At 36.7% G+C, this 20,864-nt stretch overlaps 2 protein-coding genes across 7 annotated transcripts in view; one reads left to right on the top strand and one right to left on the bottom strand.

The window, feature by feature from the left end:
* Positions 1-20,864, bottom strand: part of LOC144457828 (uncharacterized) — a 49,995-nt gene that overhangs the window by 4,469 nt on the left and 24,662 nt on the right. For all 4 annotated transcript variants that reach the window (XR_013487358.1, XR_013487357.1, XM_078156468.1 and 1 more), the window contains one exon: positions 6,112-6,332. The gene's annotated coding sequence lies outside the window, so the exon portion shown is untranslated. The remainder of the gene's footprint in view (positions 1-6,111; positions 6,333-20,864) is intronic.
* TDRD5 (tudor domain containing 5) overlaps positions 1-20,864 on the top strand; it is a 60,270-nt gene that overhangs the window by 22,726 nt on the left and 16,680 nt on the right. For all 3 annotated transcript variants that reach the window (XM_020984325.2, XM_020984323.2, XM_020984326.2), the window contains exons 8-16: positions 1,755-1,918; positions 2,759-2,979; positions 4,768-4,980; positions 5,345-5,411; positions 6,157-6,357; positions 7,057-7,209; positions 8,840-8,959; positions 9,364-9,546; positions 12,961-13,107. In XM_020984325.2, coding sequence (XP_020839984.1) covers positions 1,755-1,918; positions 2,759-2,979; positions 4,768-4,980; positions 5,345-5,411; positions 6,157-6,357; positions 7,057-7,209; positions 8,840-8,959; positions 9,364-9,546; positions 12,961-13,107 — 1,469 coding nt within the window. The remainder of the gene's footprint in view (positions 1-1,754; positions 1,919-2,758; positions 2,980-4,767; positions 4,981-5,344; positions 5,412-6,156; positions 6,358-7,056; positions 7,210-8,839; positions 8,960-9,363; positions 9,547-12,960; positions 13,108-20,864) is intronic.

The following is a 20,864-nucleotide window of genomic DNA, read 5'->3' as shown; positions in this document are numbered from 1 at the left end:
ATAAGTGTATAATGCTTTTTAAGAAAAGTAAGTGAATGGGGTAGGCTAGTGCAATACACATATATTTGTAATTTGTGCTATTTAATTTCATTTTGGAATTTAATATACTATATGTAACACTTGTTATCTACGTACTTCTAACACAGTAACAGACCCAGCTATTTTATTTTTTTTTTTAAGGTAATTGGGGTTAAGTGACTTGCCCAGGGTCACACAGCTAGTAAGTGTCAGGTGTTTGGTCTGAGGCCGGATTTGAACTCAGGTACTCCTGACTTCAGGGCCGGTGCTCTATCCACTTCGCCACCTAGCTGCCCCAAAGTTTGTGGGTTGATTTTTTTTTCTTCCTTTTTTCACAACTGTTTTTTGGTCTAGGAAATGGGGTTAAGTGACTTGCCCAGGGTCACACAGCTAGTAAGTATCAAGTGTCTGAGGCTGGATTTGAACTCAGGTCCTCCTGACTCCAGGACCAGTACTCTATCCACTGCACCACCTAGCTGCCCCCAGACCCAGCTATTTTAAAGGGTTATTTTATTGAATTGCAATGTTTGTGTCAAAGAGCAGCTTTGATAGTTCCAGAGGTCTTTGATTCAAGGTGATAAAAACCCTAAATATTGGAACCAGAAGGAGCTAGAGAGAGAGAGAGAGAGAGAGAGAGAGAGAGAGAGAGAGAGAGAGAGAGAGATGTTTAGACAAAGCCCCAGCCCCCCTTTTTTTAAATGGGTAAGCAAACTGACACTTAGTTAAAATGACTTGCTCCAAGAGTAGAGCCAGAATTTAACCTCAGCTTCAAGAAAACTAAGCCCCAATATTAGCCTAAAGAATATACTTTACGGATAAAATCCTACTTGTAGCTAATTCCACAGATGCTTCAATTTTGTCATATGTTTTTTAAAGAATAAAACTCCTTTATTGCACTTAAACTTTATATCCTTTTGTGTGGTGATGGTTTATTTAGGGAGGATTTTGGGAGCAAGAAGTATTTCTGATGTTAAGGGTATAAGGAGATTGAAGAGGGTTGATGAGTAATTGCTGCTTCATCTAAGGACCAAAGAACTATAGAGAACTCAGTTACATCTCAGTTCTTCTACCTTTTTCTTACCTGAGACAAAAATAATACAAGACCAGGCACTTTTGTGGGCATGAAGCAGAGAGAGCATTTATAGTATTGAATTATTTCTTTAAAAGTAGCTTTTGTCACGTTAGCCAAGTGCTGTTACTACAGAGCATTTGCCAAGACATGGAAATATCAACAATATTTGTAAATATTTTTATGTTATTTGTTGTAATAGATTTTATCTGTTCTATTCTGTACCCACTAAAAATCTGAAATTGTTCTTTTTGGGATTTGACTGCCCTTTGGTCTGGGTTTTTTAGATAGTTCTGAAATTAGAGATTGTCAGGGAATAATGTAAAGGTACAAGGTTTCAAAGTACGTCTTGAGAATGTTCTGATAAATCTCTTAGTATTACATTTTCTTGTAGGGAATGGTATCGTCATATGAGCATCTTGTTATGTGAAACTAGTTGAGGAATGTCCTTAGAAGAATTCAGGCATTGTTATTGAGATATTATGAGGCTATTCCATCTGTGGGAAGTTAGCCCATCCCATAAAAGCAATTACCAGAGTTGAAATGAAATGAATAAATTGGAAATCAAAGATGTGTAGTACAGTCTGATGGGCTTAGTACATTCTAACTTTGGCTATTTAAGATGTAGCTATTTTACCTTTCAATGATGAATGTTTGGTCCAATTAGATAAGAAAATAGAAGGCAAAGCCAATATCTCCAGTCCCCCCAGAAATTATCTGTCATCTCCGGATATTAAGGACACTGCCTGGAATAATTCTGTGGAAAAGCATAGGGATGTAGAAGAGAGGGTCTGCAAGAAATTCAGCCCGGTCACGAAGCCTGTGCCCTTGGTGAGTAGACTTTAATAACTTTGAGTTTTAGATCTGTAGAAGTAATATGGTGGTGACTTAAATGAGTTAGATTGAACTAAAATATCCTTTTTACGAAGATTTGTTTCCAAAGGCAACTTTTCTTTCTGAACATTATATTTTGTTGGTCTAAAGTCTCTAAATGGAGTGCCCGCCATTGTTGCTGGCTTTTCCTACTGGCATGTTGTAATTTTCAGTTATGGCTAAGAAGAACTTGACAGCTTTCTTACCATTTTGTATTTGATTTCACCACCACTGTTTGTCAAAATTTGTGTCAGAAATTTTGGGATATTTTGAAAAAAGAGGTAAGGTACCCCAAATGGCTATTTTTGATTTTACTGGCGTCAGGCCTCAACAGCAAATCCCAGAACATACCCCTAACCTCTAGGTTACTGCTTCACCCTTTCTTTCCTTCATCCCTCGTTGACCCTTGGTAGCCTTTTACTTTCTCGGAAGCAATCTAAAACATGGAACATTCTGGAAATTGCACTATGGCTTTTTAGTAGATAGTCCTTGGTGGTGAGGGTGGTGGGGAATGGGCCTGGAGGAAATGAGGATTCCTGTGGAAGAATGTGGTGTTTCTGAAAAAGAGTTTGAAAACTTCTTTCTCACATTGGTTGTGCTGTGGGGTAGTCTGATAGTGTCTGTTGCTAAGGAACTTACCCATTGTGGGGCTGGAGGAGGATTTATCTTAGGGCAGTTATTATGAAAAGTAGAATGTCATTTCTCTCATGTGTCCATTGCTGTATCCATTACTTTGCTTAGCTCATGATTGCACCATAGTATTTAAAATTATACTCTTCATGTTTATATTGCTTACAGCATATGGGAATGAAACAATTACAGCTCAACCTGGAGATGTCAGGACACGAGATCCCACCAGATGCTGTGCAGAACAGAAAACTCTGCAGCCTTCCACCATTAGATAGCAGTACCCTAGTAGGGGTCTTTGTAGAGTATATAATCTCTCCTAGTCAGTTTTATATCCGAATCTATAGCAGAGATTCATCCGAGTTACTTGAGGATATGATGATTGAAATGAGGTAAGGAACAGGTAGCTTGCCTGTTTTTTTTTTCGACCTGAAATTGTTTCTGTTTAGTATCCAAATCCTTTGCTACTAAATCCTACTGCAAATTTTTGCTCAGTTTTCTTCATTTAGTGTTGCTCTGATTTGTACTTTGTTTTTTGAGATTATTTTCAGATATGATAATATTCCATATATAGTAATAATGAGGTAGCCAGGTGCCATACAGTGGATGGAACACTGGACCTGGAGTCAGGAAGACCTGAATTCAAATTCAGCTTCAGATACTTAATGGTTGTGTGACCCTGGGCAAGTTAATTAACCTCTATTTGCCTCAGTTTCTTCATCTGTAAGAAAGAAACCATAATAGCTCCTTTCTCAAGGGATTGTTGATTGAGGATCAAAGGAGATAATATTTGTAAAGTGTTTAGCACAGTGCCTGGCACATTACAGGTGTTTAAGAAACCGCTTGGTCCCAGTTTATTGAATCATCAAATATTAATGTTATCTAACTAAGTACCACATCCAGGAATAGAAAATCATTACCTTCTTGGTATTCTGTGCCATTTTGGGTCAGCTCTATTACTAGGAAGTTCTTTATCTTGAGCTAAAATACCTCCCTGTAACTTCTCCTTCTTGGTCCTGCTTCTGTTCTGTAGGGTTAAGCAAAATAAATCTTATCTTCCTTCCACGTGAGAGCTCATTATATCTTTGGAGATTATGATCATGTTACTCTTTTCTAGGATAAGCATATCTGTTCAGTTCATCTGATCCTTTTATGCAGTGTGTTGAATCCCCTCCCCATTTTTGTCACTCTCTTTTGTAAATATTTGTGAGTGTCTCTCCTAAAATTTGGAAGCCGGTCTAAGGCAAAGCATGGCATGCTGATAATCTTTTTCTCTGAATTCTTTTTTTAAAAATACTTTTCTCTGTTAAATTTTTATCTGAAAAAATTTATCTTCTACATGAAAATATCTCTAGAACTATATGTTGTTTATATATTTACTAATGTCATACTTTTTTATATTCCCACAGTGCTTGTCAGTAAAGTAGACCATTCAATAAATTCATGTTGAATGAATCCTCTGCCTGTGATACTGGTCATAAATTGCATTATATTATTTATTATTACTTCCTTATTTCTTGTTAGTCAGTGTAGGGAGTCTTCAGTAAGGAAATTCTCTTTACCAAAGCATATCAGTGCTTACTCTTTACCTTATAGTCTTGAAGAGTTGCCTCAGGCTCAGAGAGGTTAAGTAATTTGCCCAGAGATGGTACAGGGCAAATACACGACTTGAACCTAGATCTTTCTGGCTTAAAAGTCAGCTCTCCATTTACTATACTATGCTGCGTCTCTGAAATCACAGGTTTGGATTGAAAAAAAAAGTTTGTGGTGCTTTTGTTTTTTAATTGGGGGAGAGAATTCTGAAGAAGAAAGAGATTTGTCTAAGAGCAGAAGAAAGAAAATCAATTGGGATTAATAAAGAAAATAAGAGGTAGTGGAGAGAGTTGGCCTTGAAACTAGGAAGAGCTGGATTTGAGTCCTACCTCTAATACTAAGTGCTTTAGGCAACTCCACATCTCTTAAGTCATGACTTCCAGAGAAGGTGGTAACCAGTGTTGGCGGGAGTTTATTGCTGTGCCAATGAAATTAGAGGTCTCATCCCTGTCCCTAAAGAAAACAACTTGGGGAAACTGCAGGACACCCTCCTTCATTACCTGCCTAGGTTTCCCTTCTCTTGAAACATATAACACAAATTGTTTCTGCTTTCTTTCATGATCACTCTTTCTTTTGGAATTTTGCAGGCGTTGCTATTCCAATCAGTTAGTATCTGATCGCTATATTATGCCAGAATCTTTTATCCAACCTGGCCATCTCTGTTGTGTAAGGATTTCTGAGGATAAGTGGTGGTACCGAGTCATTATTCATCAAGTTCTTGGGAAGCAAGAAGTTGAGGTGTTCTACCCAGATTTTGGAAATTTGGGAACTGTTCAGAAGTCCTCTCTGAGGTTTCTCAAGTAAGTTAACAGATCTGACAAGATGAGTTTTGGTATTAGAATGTCCAGACCAGACAGGCCTGGAAACACATCCTCTGTGGGTTCTTATAAATTTACCTCTAGACCCCCTACATTTCTTTACCTGGACCAGACTTTAGATAAAGCATTGTTACTATGTTTCATAGAAGTGTTGCCATCTGGGTCTATCTGCTCACTTGCCTTTGTGTCTCTCATTCTCCTTTATTGAATGGATTATGAGATTAGCTACCATTGGATTCACTTTTTTGGGGGATGTTGTGTTCAACCTTATTAAATATGCAAAGCTAAGAATATAAATTTTTTAAAAGTGTGTTAGGTGGTCATGAATTTGGATTTCTTTTTATAGGTGCTGCTACATCAAGCTTCCTGCTCAGGCCATTCCTTGTTCCCTGGCATGGGTGAGACCCATAGAGGTATGTGTATGTACCTAATTTTAACATTGTAAAATTCTTCATTTTAAGAACAGTAAAACTTGCTTAGACTAATCAGAGCTCACTTTCTCACAGATGTCTGTCTAAAATTAATTTCTTAAAAAGTCTGAATTTAAAGCAAAAATAGAAGAAATTAAAACTACATCAATAAGGTTAGGCCTTGAAATCTGCTTTAATGAATGAGAATCTACCAAAAAGGGAGTTGGATTATGTAGGCCAAAATTCTTTTGTAGATAAACTAAAGACGAGAGGTTAAGTAACTTGTGCAATGTCAGCAGCTTCTTAGTGACAGGAACAGACCTAACACAAGTGTCCTGGCTCCCAATTTAGTTCTTTCTGTTGTGTTGCATTGTATAGTTTCATTGCCTGGAATATAATAAACACTTAATAAAGGATTTTTTCCTAATAAATTTTTGTTGTTCTTTTAAGGAACTGTTTTTACTTATGAATTATCCTTAGTTTGGTATGAATTTCCTAAGGTTACCTGCTGAATTCATCTATTTGTGTTGATGACCTACTGGGAGTAGTGCGATCTTTTGTTTATGGAAGGAAGAGCATAATTTACATGACTCTAAAATCAAGAGACAGTGGCTGACATAGTTTCACTTTATAGTGAATTTTTTTTGCATATGTTTTTCTTACCCAAATCTAGACAAATAGAAGGAAATGCACAGCGACTCACCCATAAATCTTTTGTGGTTAATCTCACTGGTCGACTCTGTTTCAGGAGCATTGGTCACCTCAAGCAATTTTGCAGTTCCAGAAGCTGTGTGGCTTGAAGCCATTGGTGGGGGTAGTGGATGAATATGTTGATGGAGTCCTCAACCTCTTTCTGTGTGACACATCGTCAAATGAAGACATCTATTTCCATCATGTCCTGAGAGCAGAAGGCCATGCCATTGTCTGCCGAGAAAATGCCCCATCTAAGGTAGACAGTTTTGGCTGTATTTTATATTGCAGAGTAATTAAAAGATTAAATCCAGAAGGTTACTTTGTAAACTTTACCTTAGATGCAGCAATGAAATTTCTGCTTTGCTTAAGTGCAGATTATTTTCAACTAATGACAATCTAGGTGGCACAATGGATGGAATGGGTACAGTACTGGGCCTGAAGTCAGGAAGACTTGAATTCAAATCCAGCCATAGACCTAGCTGCATAACTCTGGGCAGATCACTTCACCTCTGTTTGTCTCAGTTTCCTCAACTGCAAAATGTGGCTGTTAACAGAATTTATCTCCTTATGTTGTTGGAGGGATCACTGAGATGATGTTTGTAAACTTCTTAGCACAGTGCTTGGCACATAGTAGGAGCTATATAAATGTTTATTCCCTTCCAATGGATCTCAGATGTTGTGACCTGAAGTAAAAAACTTGACTTAATGTGTTGTTTCCCACATTAATTTTACTCTCTAAGCTATAGCTTCCTATTTATAAGAGTTGATATGAAATTGGCATTTAAATTAATAGGGAATTATGCCATTATTGAGAAATCTCTTAAATCAGCAAAGAGATTCTAGTAGCCTAATATTCTGTAGCTTGAAAAGTATGAGGTCTATTAAATTTATTTTTCTACTTGAACTGTAATTTGTTTACTTGACTAATTTTGTGTTTCTTGTGTTTAAATTCTAGGGTTTTAGAGAGCTCAACCCTTTAGCCTTGTACACAAAATGCAGTCCAAGGCCTGAAGAACCTGGTTTGACGGAAGTGGAACTTCCTTCCCATCAGCATTATTTTAATGAAGACCGAGAAATAACAAGCCCAGAAAATGAATTAGTGCCTCTGGTAGGAAGCTTTAAAAAAAAAATACCTTATTTCATCCAGCGCATCTACATGAACCTTCTGTTCTAATGTAGCTACTCTCTTCATTCTCAATCCTGCTCTCCCCCCTACCTTTGCAAAATTCTTATTTTTTCTCTTCCACCAATTCAATATTATTCTTCCTCTAAGATCCAGCTCACATCACTTCTTCAGGAAACCTTAAGCTTTAGTGGCATCTACCCAGTACTCTTTTCTTTTGTAGTTACTGTAGCTGTCATAGTATCTATTATACAAACTAGAGATTACTCCCTGTAAGCTTAAGTAAGGAAACCTTACTCCCATTCTCGTTCCACACAAGAAGGTCTTGCTACCAAAGTAGAGTGGTATAGCAGAAAGTTAGGAGACCTAGGTTCTAGTCCCAACTCTGTACTTAAATAACTTGGTGACCTAAGGAAATCACTTGTTAGCCTTAGTTTAAAACCCTGTCAGTGCTGGTTCTACAATTGTTTATCTAATTTTGTGGTCCAAAATATATTTTTTGAACCTTTGCAAGGCTTTTTTTTCCTCTTTGAATGTATCATAAAAATGTTTCCATGTGCTGACAAAATACTTGTAACTTTTGATGTTTTTTTAAAGAGAATAATGTAGATTATCTGTGTAATTATTTAGGATAACTTTATTGATTGGTAGAAAGAAAAAGAAAAGGGCTATTTTGACTACATGCTTTGAAAAACTTTAAATTGTGATTGTAGCATTTATATGAATATTTACCTCCACATTTTCTGAAAGCAAATTTTAATTTTTTTTTTATTTTCTATCAATTAATGTTTGGGCTCTGATATTTTCTGAAAACTGAATTGTTTAGCTTTGTTGCTTTAATATTGAGTCAGAAGGACTTTATTTCTTTTGCCCCATAGTTTTAACAGCCTTAAAATTGCACAAAATTAGCATTATCATTTCTTTTGATGTAAACAGAAGGTCTGTTATAAGGCAGTGGCTTATGGAAGGAGAGTCAGTGTCTAATTTTTTTATTCCTTTTTAAAGAGCAATTTCTTTTATTATTCTGAATTAAAGGATATAAAGAAAGAAAAGATAATTAAACAAGACTACATTCTGTTACTTATAGTAACATGTATATATATGCACACATTATATATACATGTGTATGTATTTGTGTTGTATGAGACTAAACTTCTTTTACATATAGTTTTTTAAAAATTTTATTTGTGTATATATATGTATGTGTGTGTAAAATTAGCAGTGCCTAATTCTGTGACTCCTGGCGCAGCAAGTAAAATGATGTGGTTCAGAAGCATGTCTTCTTTATTGTGTCTCAACTTCCCTTTCAAAATTTTAAGTTTGCTATAAACTATATCTAAGTATGGATGAATGTGATTTCTCTCTCCACCTATGATTCATTTAGAGATTCACCAGGTAACAATTTATAGTTCCCGATCCATGTTGATTTATTGTAGCTGATGGCAGAGATGAAAGTAAGAAAAAACAGTATTTGTTCCAGTGCGGTAGTTTTCCAGTTTGGGGTATTCTGTGGGCTTCTTATTTTATCTTATTTCATATTTTTTAAAACAAATGTGACCCATGGGGTGAGCAGGTATGGAAAAATATGAAATTGCTATTCTTTCATGTCTGCTAGAGAAGTATTGGTGACCTAAAGTCTGTCAACTACCTGGAACCTGAAGCTGAAGTGCCATTTCTGGGTTCAGACATAGTTTCATCAGAAGCCCAAGATGAGGACTGTAAAGAAAACCAAGAGGTACCTATCCAGACCCCACAGAACTGAAATTAAAAAATGAGGTTGGAGGCAAAGGGAGTTTTTTAAAAAGGGAGCAGTTTAATACAGTGTTAGCTGAAGGGGAATAAAATGAGAAACAGCTGTGTAAAGTGACTACTTATAATGTCTCAGGATAACCCCCAGAAGCATGAATTACAGAATCTTTAGAACTGGTTTAGGAGAATCAAGAAGAGTTAGTGTGATACAACCCTGCTATATTCCTTGGTGCCTCATGGAAAGGCTTGTGCACAGCTTTTGGTTAAAGTTAAAATAAAACAAAAAATGATGATTAAGAAAGTCTTTAAACAATACAGACTCAAGTGGGACTTAAAAGGAACAGTAAATCATAGTTGGTTTTAATTTCTTTCTCTTTAATTCCTTTTCAGCTAGAGTATCCTGTTGAGATGCCATACCTTGAGTCAGTGTCTATAGGTGATGATGTTTGGGATGAAAACTGGTTGCCTCTGCAGACTGACAGAGAGAAGAGAAATGGGAATGTCTCACTTTTATTTACATCAGGACTTGCTGGAAGGAAGCAGTGTCAGCCATGCAAAGAATCACTGGAGAAGGTTAGAGCTTCGGGAGGAAGGGAAACATTTCTGCAGAGAGATAGCTATTTAAGTTTAATCTTGAGGTCTCATGAAACTTAGGATTCACATATACTTATCAATCTAAATTCAGAAGACCATGTAATGAATTTTATTTATGTCAACAATAAATATTTTTGCACAGATAGGTCCTTTTCCTTTTTTTCTCTGATCTCTTTGGCATACAGACCTAGTAGTGGTATTGCTGGGCAAAGGGTATGCACAGTTTTATAGCCTTTTGGGCATAGTTCCAAGTTGTTCTCCAGAATGGTTGGACTAGTTCACAACTCTACCAGAAGTGAATTAGTGTCTCAATTTTTCCACATTCTTTCCAGCGTTTGTCATTTTTCATTTGTTTCTTGTTAGCCAATCTGATATGTGTGAAGTGCTCTCAGAGTTCTTTTAATTTGCATATCTCTACTCAGTAGTGATTTAGAGCACTTTTTCATATGACTATTATAGCTTTGATTTCTTCTACTGAAAACTGCCTGTTCATATACTTTGACCATTTATTGACTGGGGAGTGGCTCTTATTTTTATAAATTTGATTCATTTCCCTATATATTTGAGAAATGGGGCCTTGATTAGAGAACCTCATTGTGAATTTTTCCCCCCAGTTTCCTGTTTTCCTTCTAATTTTGGCTGCATTAATTTTGTTTGTGAAAAAGCTTTTTAAGTTCATGTAATCAAAATTATCTATTTCACTTCTTATAATCCCCTTCTCTCTTTTTTGGTCATAAACTCTTTCCTTAATCCATAGATATGACAGGTACATTTTTCTGTGCTCCCCTAATTTACTTATGGTATCACTCTTTATGTCTAAATAACTTATCCATTTTAACAGTATCTTAGTATATAGGGTGAGATGTTGATCTATGCCTACTTTCTGCTAAACTGCTTTCTAGATTTCCCAGAAATTTTTGTCAAGATGGTGAGTTCTTTACCCCAAAACCTTGGATCTTTGGGGTTATCAAACCCTAGATTACTACAGCTGTTTATTACTGTGTATTGTGTACTTAATCTGTTCCACTGATCCACTGGCTATTTCTTAGCCAGTGCCAGATTGTTTTGATTACTACTTTGTGATAGAATTTGAAATCTGGAACTGCTAGCCCACCTTGCTTCACTTTTTTTTTTTTATTGATTCTCTTAATGTTCTTGACCTTTGGTCCTTTCAAATGAATTTTATTATTTTTTTCCTAGCTCTATAAAATAATTCTTTGGTTGTTTGATTGGCATGGTACTGAATAAGTAAATTAATTTAGGTTGAATTTTCAATTTTTATTTTATTGGCTCGGCCTATCCATGAGCAAATAACATTTAACCAATTATTTAGATCTGTCTTTATTTCTGTGAAAAATGTTTTGTAATTGTGTTTGTATAATCCCTGGGTTTGTCTTAGCATGTAGACTCCTGAAGTATTTTATGTTGTCTTCCATTATTTTAAATGGAATTTCCTTTTCTATCTGGCTGCTAGGTTTTGTCTGTAGGATATAGAAACACTGATGATTTATATGGATTTTTATATCCTGCAACTTTGCTGAAGTTTCAACTAGTTTTTTAGTTGATTCTCTAGGATTTTCTAAGTATACCAGTGATATCATCCGCAGAGAGTTAGTTTTGTTTCCTCACTGCCCATTCTAATTGCTTTGATTTTTTTTCTTTTATTGCTATAGCTAGCAATTCTAGTACAGTATTAAATAATAGTGGTAGTAATGGACATACTTGTTTCACCCTTGATCTTATTAGGAAGGCTTCAAGTTTATCCCCATTACGGATAATGCTTGTTCTTGGTTTTAGATAGATAGCTACTTATCATCTTAAGAAAGGCTCCATTTGTTCCTGTGCTTTCCAATGTTTTTAATAGGAATGGGTACTGTATTTTGTCAAAGGTTTTTTCTGCATCTGTTGAGATAAGCATATAATTTTAGTTTAGTTGTTGATGTGTTCAGTTATGCTTATAGTTTTTCTAATATTGAACCAGCCCTGAATTCCTGGTATAACTTTTACCTGGTCATGGTGTATATGATCTCTGTGATATATTGCTATAATCTCCTTGCTAGTTTTTTTATTTTAAAATTTTTGCTTTGGAAGTTGAGGGGATGCCCATCAGTTGGATTGTGGTTGAACAAGTTGTGATATATAATTATGGTTGGATACTATTGTGATTTAAGAAATGACAAGCAGGATAGTTTCAGAAGAACCTGGGAAGACTTATATAAACTCATGCAAAGTGAAGTGAGCAGAACCAGTAGAACATTATACCCAGTAATAGCAATACTGTAAAGATGATCAACTATGAAAGACAGCTATCCTGATTGAGACAGTGAACTAAGATAAATCCAAAGGACCCATGATGAAAGATGCTTTCCACTTCCAGGGAGAGAACTAATGAACTTTGAATGCGGAGTGAAACATACTTTTTTTTTCCCCATTTTCTTTATTTTATTTTGTTTGTGTTTTCTTTTTCAACATGATTGATATGGAAATATATTTTACATGACTTGAGATATATAATACATATCAAATTGTTTGCCTTCTCAAAAAGGGAGGAAGGGAGGGAGAGAACTTGGAACTCAAAATTTTTAAGAATTAATGTTAAAATACTTTTAACATATAACTGAAATATTTAACAATCAATTTTTAAAAATTAAAATTAAAAAATTGGTGGTAGAGTGAGTAGGGGTTATTGTGGGCTTATTTGCATTAAGAAGACCTTTGTTTAGACTACAGGTATATTTATACATTAATAAAGTGATTTTATTTTTTGCTACTTTCAGTTTTCCTGTCTGTTGCAAATATTTACAGACATTTAGCTTATTTTTCTTTTTAAAAGTTTTTTTAAAAAATTTCTCTCTGATATAGCCATGGAAAAAGGTCTTCAGTAAGGTGGATCTCCATTTTTTTCCCCCCATTATGAGGTAGCTGATCATGATAGTCAAACTATAGAAGTTACATAAAATTGAAAAGATCTATTTCAAGAGTTGCATTCGCTTTTCTGTGATCCAAGTATTTCAGTTAGCTGGCTTGAACCTGTAAATAAACTCAGTAGAAATGAGTTATATTTGAGCCAGGAAATGTTGATGTATTTGTATCAAGGGAGTTACAATCAAATTGCTGGATTTTCTCTTAAGTGATTTTTAGCAAGGTTGGGAATTTTTAATCAATTTGAATGTAACATTCTAGGGACTGGAGTAATGGATAGCATAGCTGTCAGAAAGGAGAAATAACTTCCTATCATAAGCTGGGTTTTCCATTCCTGTGATGACAATTTATTATTTTACTTAAGATATACAGCTTTTTTGTTTGTTTATTTTTTTACTTAAAAGATATTCTTCTTCCTGATTAAGCTGGTTCTTGACCTTATTTTGCCTGCAATTACTTTTTTCCATGTAGGGATGGTGTTCTTCTGCTGAAGAACTATGGAATGCTGCATGGCAGAATTCAGAGTCAGAGAATGATGTGAAGATTGAACTTAAAACATCAGAATTCCAGGAATACGGTGCTCAGGAAACTATCACTGATGCAGCCAAGAACCACAAGGTAAATCCCTGGTATTGTGACAGGTTTGCATATCAGCTTGTGGAACACTGAATTTTTTACAAATAAAATTCTTGTTAGATCTTCTCTTTTCCTGAAGTTGATAGAGGAAATGTTAATACAGAAAATGTAAATTTGATTTCACATGTAACTTACTGCAGTTGAACTTGATGTTTTTACAGTTTTAATTGTACAGGTCTTTAAACCATTGCATAAGTTAAATATAGCTGACAATCTCTTTGAAAGACAGCTCAGTCCTGGAATTAGAGAAATCCTCAAAAAATCAGAATTAAATACTTTTGGGAAAAAAAATGGTCTTTCCCAACTTTTCCCAGCCCTGTGAAAATATTCAGCTTGTACAACTGTCTCTGGCTTGTAACATTGTTTAATCTCTCTCATCATGCCCTGGTGGTGGGCACTAACCTTGGTGTAAAGCACAACTGATTGATATTTTTCAGATATGTCAAGGTCATCTTAACAGCAGTTGCAAAGTGTTTGTGATTAATGACGGTTTATAAGGAATACTGCTACCATAGTGCTTTGTCATATTGGACCAGAGGATTAAAGTCAAAATAACTTGTTAACTGGAAGATTTAGGAAGGATGGGTTTCTTATGATTAAAGTTATTTCTTAAATAAGACAAATTCATGAGGTGAAATCAGTGAATACAGAATCATAGTCTACCATATATGGCAGACTGCTTCAGAAATACAGGTTGCTTGACAACACAGTTTTAGAGCAAAACAGACGTACTTATTGGGCTAATTATATGGTTTTATAGTGGTGTATTATGTAGGGACTGCCAGAGGTTTCATCAGAAGCAGAAGTCTATAGTGAAACAATTAGGTCACACTTTTGAAAAAGATGACAGTCAGCAGACATTTATTAAGCACCTACTACGTGCCAAGCACTGTGCTAAATGCTGAGATCCAAAAGAAGAGTAAAAGACGTCCCTGCCTTCAAAGAGCTTACAGTCTAACGGGGGAGACAACAAACAGACAAATATGTGAAAACTATACAGGATAAATAGGAAACGAGAAAGAAAGCACTGGAATTAAGAGAGATTGATAAAGGCTTCCTATTAAAGGTGGGATTGAAAAAAGCCAGTAGGTAGAGATGAAGAGGGAGTGTTTCAGGCATAGGGGACAGCCAGAGAAAATGTTCAGAGCTAAGAAATGGAGTGTCTTGTTGACGGAACAGCCAGGAGGCGTATGTCACTGGATGCAAGAAGACATGTTGGGTAATGCGGTGTAAGAAGACTGGAAAGGTAGGAAGGGGCTTGGTTATGAACGGCTCTGAATGGTAAGCAAAGCATTTTGTATTTACTCATGGAGGTGCTAGGAGTCACTGGAGTTTATTGAGTAGAGGGGTGAGATGGTCAGACTGGGCTTTAGGAAAATCACTTGGTAGCTGAATGGAGGATGGATTGGAGAGGGGAGACTTGAGACAGGCAGACCCTCCAGCAGGCTATTGCAGTAGTCCATGTGTGAGCTGATGAAAGCCTGTACAAGAGTGGTGGCAGTGTGAGAGGAAAGAAGGAGGCATATTCGAGAGATGCTGCAAAGGTGAAATCAATAGGCCTTGGCAGCAGCTTGGATATGGGGGGTGAGAGATAAAGGGGAATTTGGAATGACTCCTAGGTTGTGAGCCCAAGGGACTGGGAGGGTGGTGTTGTCCTTTACAGTAACAAGGAAGCGAGGATTATGGATTATTGAAGAATGTCAAGGATTATGTATAGACAGTCTTTGTGTTTATATGTGTTTAGGCTTGTGTATTTATAGTTAGTGTGGGTAGTTGTATCCATTGCATTAATAACTCTGTAGTTTTACTTTCTCAAAGATAGCAGCTATGTGCCTGTATCATTTTAAATAGCTATACACTGTGTAATGTTGCCCTATACAGTGTACCATTATTAATAAGATCACCAAATCCTATCTTAATACTACAAAGCCCAACTGTATTCTTTGGCCAGTCTGCTGAGATTGGACCAACTCTACCTGGAACCATTCTCCTCAGCTTTACTTCTGGTATCTATCTTACTGTCTCCAGTTTGCCCAGCATCCGAAGCACCTTGGCCAGCTCAGCTCGGCTGATCTCTACCTGGTACGTGAGCCACTCAGAATCAGCTTGTCTCCCTTACAGCCATTTCTTACTTGGGAAGGTATCATCTACTTGCAAAACTGTCCTTTCTGCAGAATTATTTGATATAACCTATTTTTGAACAACAAATTGTGGAGTGACTGTCTCTTGGCACTTGTCACATTCTGCTTTGTGCTGTGAGTGTTTATATGCCAGGAAGTAGTGAGCTCCATGAGAATGTAGGTCACAGCTTATCTGAGCCACCTGTTCCCCAGTGCTTATCTTAATGCGTTACACACAGTAGGAACTTCTTTTACTAGATGTAAGATTCTTGAAGATAGAGACCATGTCTTATTCAACTTTATATCCTCCAACAATACCTGGGGTAATGCCTTAAACATGATGGATACTCCATAAATATTGGTGGAATACACAGCCACTTATTCATGAATGCATTTGAGGGACTAAATTTCGGTTTTTTAAATTTTAAAATATGTAAGAAACTTTTTCTTTTACTTACTGAAACATTTTGCAGCTGTAGGATACTATGGAGGGAAAAATCATTTTGGGGAGAAGTGAATGTTCTTATATTACTTTAGAAACCCATTTCTTTTACTTTTGGCATTTCTAACTCTTATCATTCCTTACCTCACTGTTCTTCATAAACTTATATGAATTAAATCTACAGCTTAATAAAATAGAAGTACCCCATGCCCCTCAAATAAAGGAAATCATAAATTCTGGTTGTAACATGACGTTAAATGTGCATACTGTGCCATGGCCATATACATTTAGGGGCACTAATTGTTTATTTTAGCACTGCTGACTTATTTAAAATAATTTTATTGATGCATTTTATCTTTATATAACACTCAGGAGGGAGAGGATTTAAGAAAGGGAGAATTACCCCCATCTCTATGAAACTCTCCCTTGTGACAAAGATTAACAAGCAAAAATATCCAGTATGGTAGGTGACCTTAAGTACAGATGATATGGAACACTATGTATACTATAGGAAGACGCAAAAGAAGGAGAAGAGCTGGATTTTTTACTCTTTAAGTATTTACAGTCTATGTAGTAGAGAGAAAGAGTTCCAGTTTTATTTTTTAAGATAAATTTTCTGTTTCCTGCCACTAATTTTTAAAAAACTTATTACTAGCTGCTGTTCTTTATTTGCTATAATAGGAGTAGGGAAAAAAAATCTATATTTAGTTATATAGCTTATATTTTGCAGTTTGTGCTTCCATCAATTATATTTCATCTCTGAAAGTAGAGTTTCTTGGAAGTTAATAGAGTTCTTAATTTAATTGAGCTTAATTTAAAATAAACAATTTAAAGTAAAAATTTAAAACAAACAATTAGTGCCCCTAAATGCATATGGCCATGGCATACTATGTACATTTAACTTCATGTTATGACCAGTATTCTAGAATGTACAATTTCCTTTATTTGAGGGACATGGGGTACTTCTATTTTATTGAGCTGTATGGATCTGTTACTTTGAGCTTTTCCATCTTCAGCCATAGATTGCAGTACCTTTTACTTGATATCTTAGAAAAGCAAAGTCTGGTATGTTGGAGTAGGGTTGGTGGAAAGGAGAAAAGGTATAGGGGAAAGAATGCTGAACTTGGAGTCAGGAAGACCTGGGTCCTTATTCTCTCTCAGGCTCCTACTAACCTATGTTCAGGTATAACCATAGGCAATTTACCTAACCTCTCTGGGCTTCATTTTCCTCATCTGCAAAGTGAAGATATTGGGCTAGACAGTTCCTTCCCCTTTTAAATCTGTGATCTTAGATACTGTTTCTCCTTTGCTCTACCTGTTCTCTAAGAACAAGGAGAAGCCCGAAAAGAGTATGCTGTGTCATAATTAAAATGGCAAATGGGAAATAGAAGTCAACTTAGCAGATTAAGAATATGGTTGATTTCTATTCCATTTTTGGACTGTATCTGGCTTAAAATTTAGGAATGAGAGGCCTGGAGCAGAGATGGAGTTCACCTAATAGGCCTAGTAAAGCTATGTTTACTTTGAAATCTTGCAAATCTAATAAAAAGGACCTTAAACTTTAAAAGGAAGAGGGAGAAAACTCCCTTCAATATAGACCAAGGCATATAGAGGTCATAGCATGAAGCTGTAACTTAGGAAGAAAGAATGGCAGTGGAGATGCCCAGAAATTCACAGGATACAAGGACAAGAGAGCTAGCAATAGATAGCATGGCCCAGACAAAGGTATACGAAGTATGAATAGCAAGCAATGTGTTAGAGATCTTAATTGAAACTTAGTAGGATAGGATCCATGACTGGATTGTGGTCTGGAATGATGACATAGTTTATTTGAAAGGAATAGCATAGATAGAAGAAGGGAATAGAGGATATTATATGATAAGATCTACTTATGTGAGGAAATCCAGGAAAACGTTTTGATGAAGAAAAAGAAGCAATATTGGAACTGGATGGAGTACACTATAGACCTGGACAGAGAGAGGAAAAAAGGAGTTTAGGAAACATTATCACAAGCTTGAAAGGTCAGCATGATATAATTGTAATAGGGATTTCCGTTATGTAGGCAACTTTTGTAGCTTTCTTGTTCCGCCAAAAGCAGAATAAGTTAATAATTTCTTGAGTTATCTTAATGATGATTAGAGAGCACCTGTCTGCCATTGACAAGTTCATGTTACTGAGAGCAGATGAACTGTTCCCCACTGTACTGAAAAATATTGACACATGTGAGTGTTCTGTTTTTTAAACTTTTTTGAAATACTGAATTATTTTAGTAGATTTTATTTTACTACTACTTCTATTTATCTGAATACCGCTGCTACTATGCCCTCTCATAATTTTTGGGGTACATAATGAAGCAAAGGGAAAAGTTTCATCTTTGAAAAACTAAGTGAAAACATATTTTTTCAGCAAAGTCATCTGGCCTGCACCTAACAGACACTGTAGATATTCTTTTAAATTTATAAAAATAACAGCTATTAAATCGGTTATTACATAAATAAGATGGAAAATTTTGTGAACATCTAACTATTAAAGAGGACAGGTAGGTGGCATAGTAGATACAGTGTCAGACCTGGAGTCAGGAAGACTCATTTTCCTGAATTCTAATCTGGTCTCAAACACTTGCTAGCTGTGTGACCCTGGGCAAGTCACTTAACTATGTTCACCTTGGTTTTCTCATCTGTAAAATGAGCTAGAGAAGGAAAGAGCCAACCATTCCATTATCTTTGCCAAGAAAACCCCAAATAGGGTCAAGAAGAGTTGGACACAACTGAAAAATGACTGAACAACAAAAACTATTAAAGAGAACTTTCACAGCCAGTCTTGATCAGATATCTGGAAATCATTTTTAAATAAGGTTGTTGAATTTACTTTTTAGTTCAGAAGGAACTAGCCTTTTTCTCTTGTTTGTCTGCATTTTTGTTATATTGTCCTCTAGAGTAGGGGTCAGCAAGAGGACCAGCTTGCTGCCTGTTTTTATATGACTCACTAGCTTAGAAAATTTTTTATCTTTTTAAATATAATAAAACTTGAGCTGCACACAAAAAAGCAGGCATCCAGTGAGAATTAAGCCTTTGTGGAGTTTAAGGAGTCTTTTCCTCCTCACCTTTTGACTTTGTGGACAGCTCTGAATTTTTTCATTCTGATTTGATTTTTACATATTTTTTTTAAACTTGTGGAAGAGGGTTCCAGGACAGGTATATGAAGGTCTGTCATATGGAAGAGGAACTAGAAACAATAGGAGTTGCACAAAGGCATTTTGGTGGGCTATAAGGAAAAACTTCCTAACAAAGCTATGAAGAAGTGGAATGGAGAGGTAGAGTTCCCCTAACTGCTGAAAAGATATTAGCCCCTCAAAAAGAATCTGCCTTTTTAGAGAAAAAAGAGTAACCTATTTCTACCATAGAAAAATAGACTACGGATAACATTGGTTTTTTTTCCTCTGCCCAGGATGCTCATATTTTATTGTGCCTGTAGTAGTCTGATTCCTCATCAGCAGGTAACCTTCTTTAGATATTTCTTCATGTTCTGTTTTATCCTACCTGATGACATGAGTAAACTTGTAGCACTTCTACCAAATCTTTTTTGGTTTAAGTAGAAAAATGGAAGATTTAAACAGAGAAGATCAGCTATGAAATATAAACTTTTTATATGTGGGAACAGTGGCTCATGGAGTTTTCCTTATTTCTGGGTAAGCCATAATGGAATTAAAAAATTTTTTTTTGCTTTTTGGTGAGGCAATTGGGTTAAGTGATTTGCCCAGGGTCACACAACTAGTTAAGTGTCAAGTGTCTGAGGCCAGATTTGAGAAAATTTGTTCTTTTGTTCAAATAAATAACCAATAATTTTAACTGTGGTAGGAACAAGTAGAATATTCCCTTGATTAACTTTGCCCTCCTTTGAGCTTTATTGCTTCCTACCTAGGAAGCAATATGAAAAATGACAAGGAGACACTCTTCCCACCCCTTCCCCCTATAGTCTACCTGGTACAGTGAGAAAGACCTTGAATTTTCTGACTTACAGGAGCCAAAATGGTGGAGTGAGCAGTAAATCACTGTCACTCTTTCATACTGACCTCTGAAAAACCAGAAAATAGCACCCCAGGAAAAATCCTGGAACAGCAGAAAGATGGGGTAGAACAGTCTTTTTAGCCTGTAAAATTTGGAGGATCGGCAAGAAAGATCCATTTCAGGTAAAAGGAGAGTGCATTCCAGGACAGGAATCATCCCAGCAAGTAAGCAGCAAGCTCCACCTCAGCAAACCAGCAGGAGATCCTGAGCCCCAGTGTGGTGAAGCAGGCAAATGCCAACATTAGGACCCCCCTCCAGCCCCCCAACATGCTTTAGCCAGGAGTACTGGCAGACTCTAGCTCGGAGGACCACCATGTGCTTCAGCACAGCGGGCAGGCATTCTCTAGTGGTCAGACCTTCCTGTGCTCTGGAGCAGCCCTGGGTGGGGAGGTGTCGTCCAGCAGCTAGACTTCCATGTACTTCAGTATAGCCCCGGGGAAATGCAGAAAGACCCCAGCTGGCCTCAGCACACCCCAGATACCACCACTAGGATCCCAGGTCAGCACCAGGTACGATGCCAGACCCCCCTACATCCTCCAGCTGCCAGCCCCTGAGGCCCCAGCACACGAAGCCAGTGACCAGGCCCCTGGCCTGCAACACAAGAAGCTTGGGACTATGCCCCCTTTGCTGCATCAGGACAACTCAGCTTTAAAAGCCAGGGACTGGGCAAACAAAATGAACAAGAAGCAAAAATGAACATTGACTCTTGGTAATTACTGTGGTGTCAGGGAAGATCAAAACACAAACGTAGAAGAGGACAACATTGGTCTCAAGCTCAAAAAGCCTTCATGGAAGAGCTCAAGAAGGATTTTAAAAGTCAAATAAGAGAGTAAAAGAAAAATTAGAAAAAGGAGTGAGAGGTATGCAAAAGAGAGTCAACAGCTTGGAAAAGGAAGGACAAAAATTAAGGAAAAGAATTCCTTAAAAAATACAATTGGCCAAATGGGAAAAAAAAATCCATTGCAGAAAATAACCTGAAAAGTAGGATTGGGGGGGGGCAGCTAGGTGGCGCAGTGGATACAGCACTGGCCCTGGAGTCAGGAAGACCTGAGTTCAAATGCGCCTCATACCAAACACTTGACACTTACTAACTGTGTGACCCTGGGCAAG

This window comes from Phascolarctos cinereus, unplaced genomic scaffold (assembly GCF_003287225.1).
Source record: "Phascolarctos cinereus isolate Bilbo 61053 unplaced genomic scaffold, phaCin_HiC Scaffold_5;HRSCAF=322, whole genome shotgun sequence".
Taxonomy (NCBI): domain Eukaryota; kingdom Metazoa; phylum Chordata; class Mammalia; order Diprotodontia; family Phascolarctidae; genus Phascolarctos; species Phascolarctos cinereus.
This window is presented reverse-complemented; position numbering and strand designations above follow the sequence as displayed.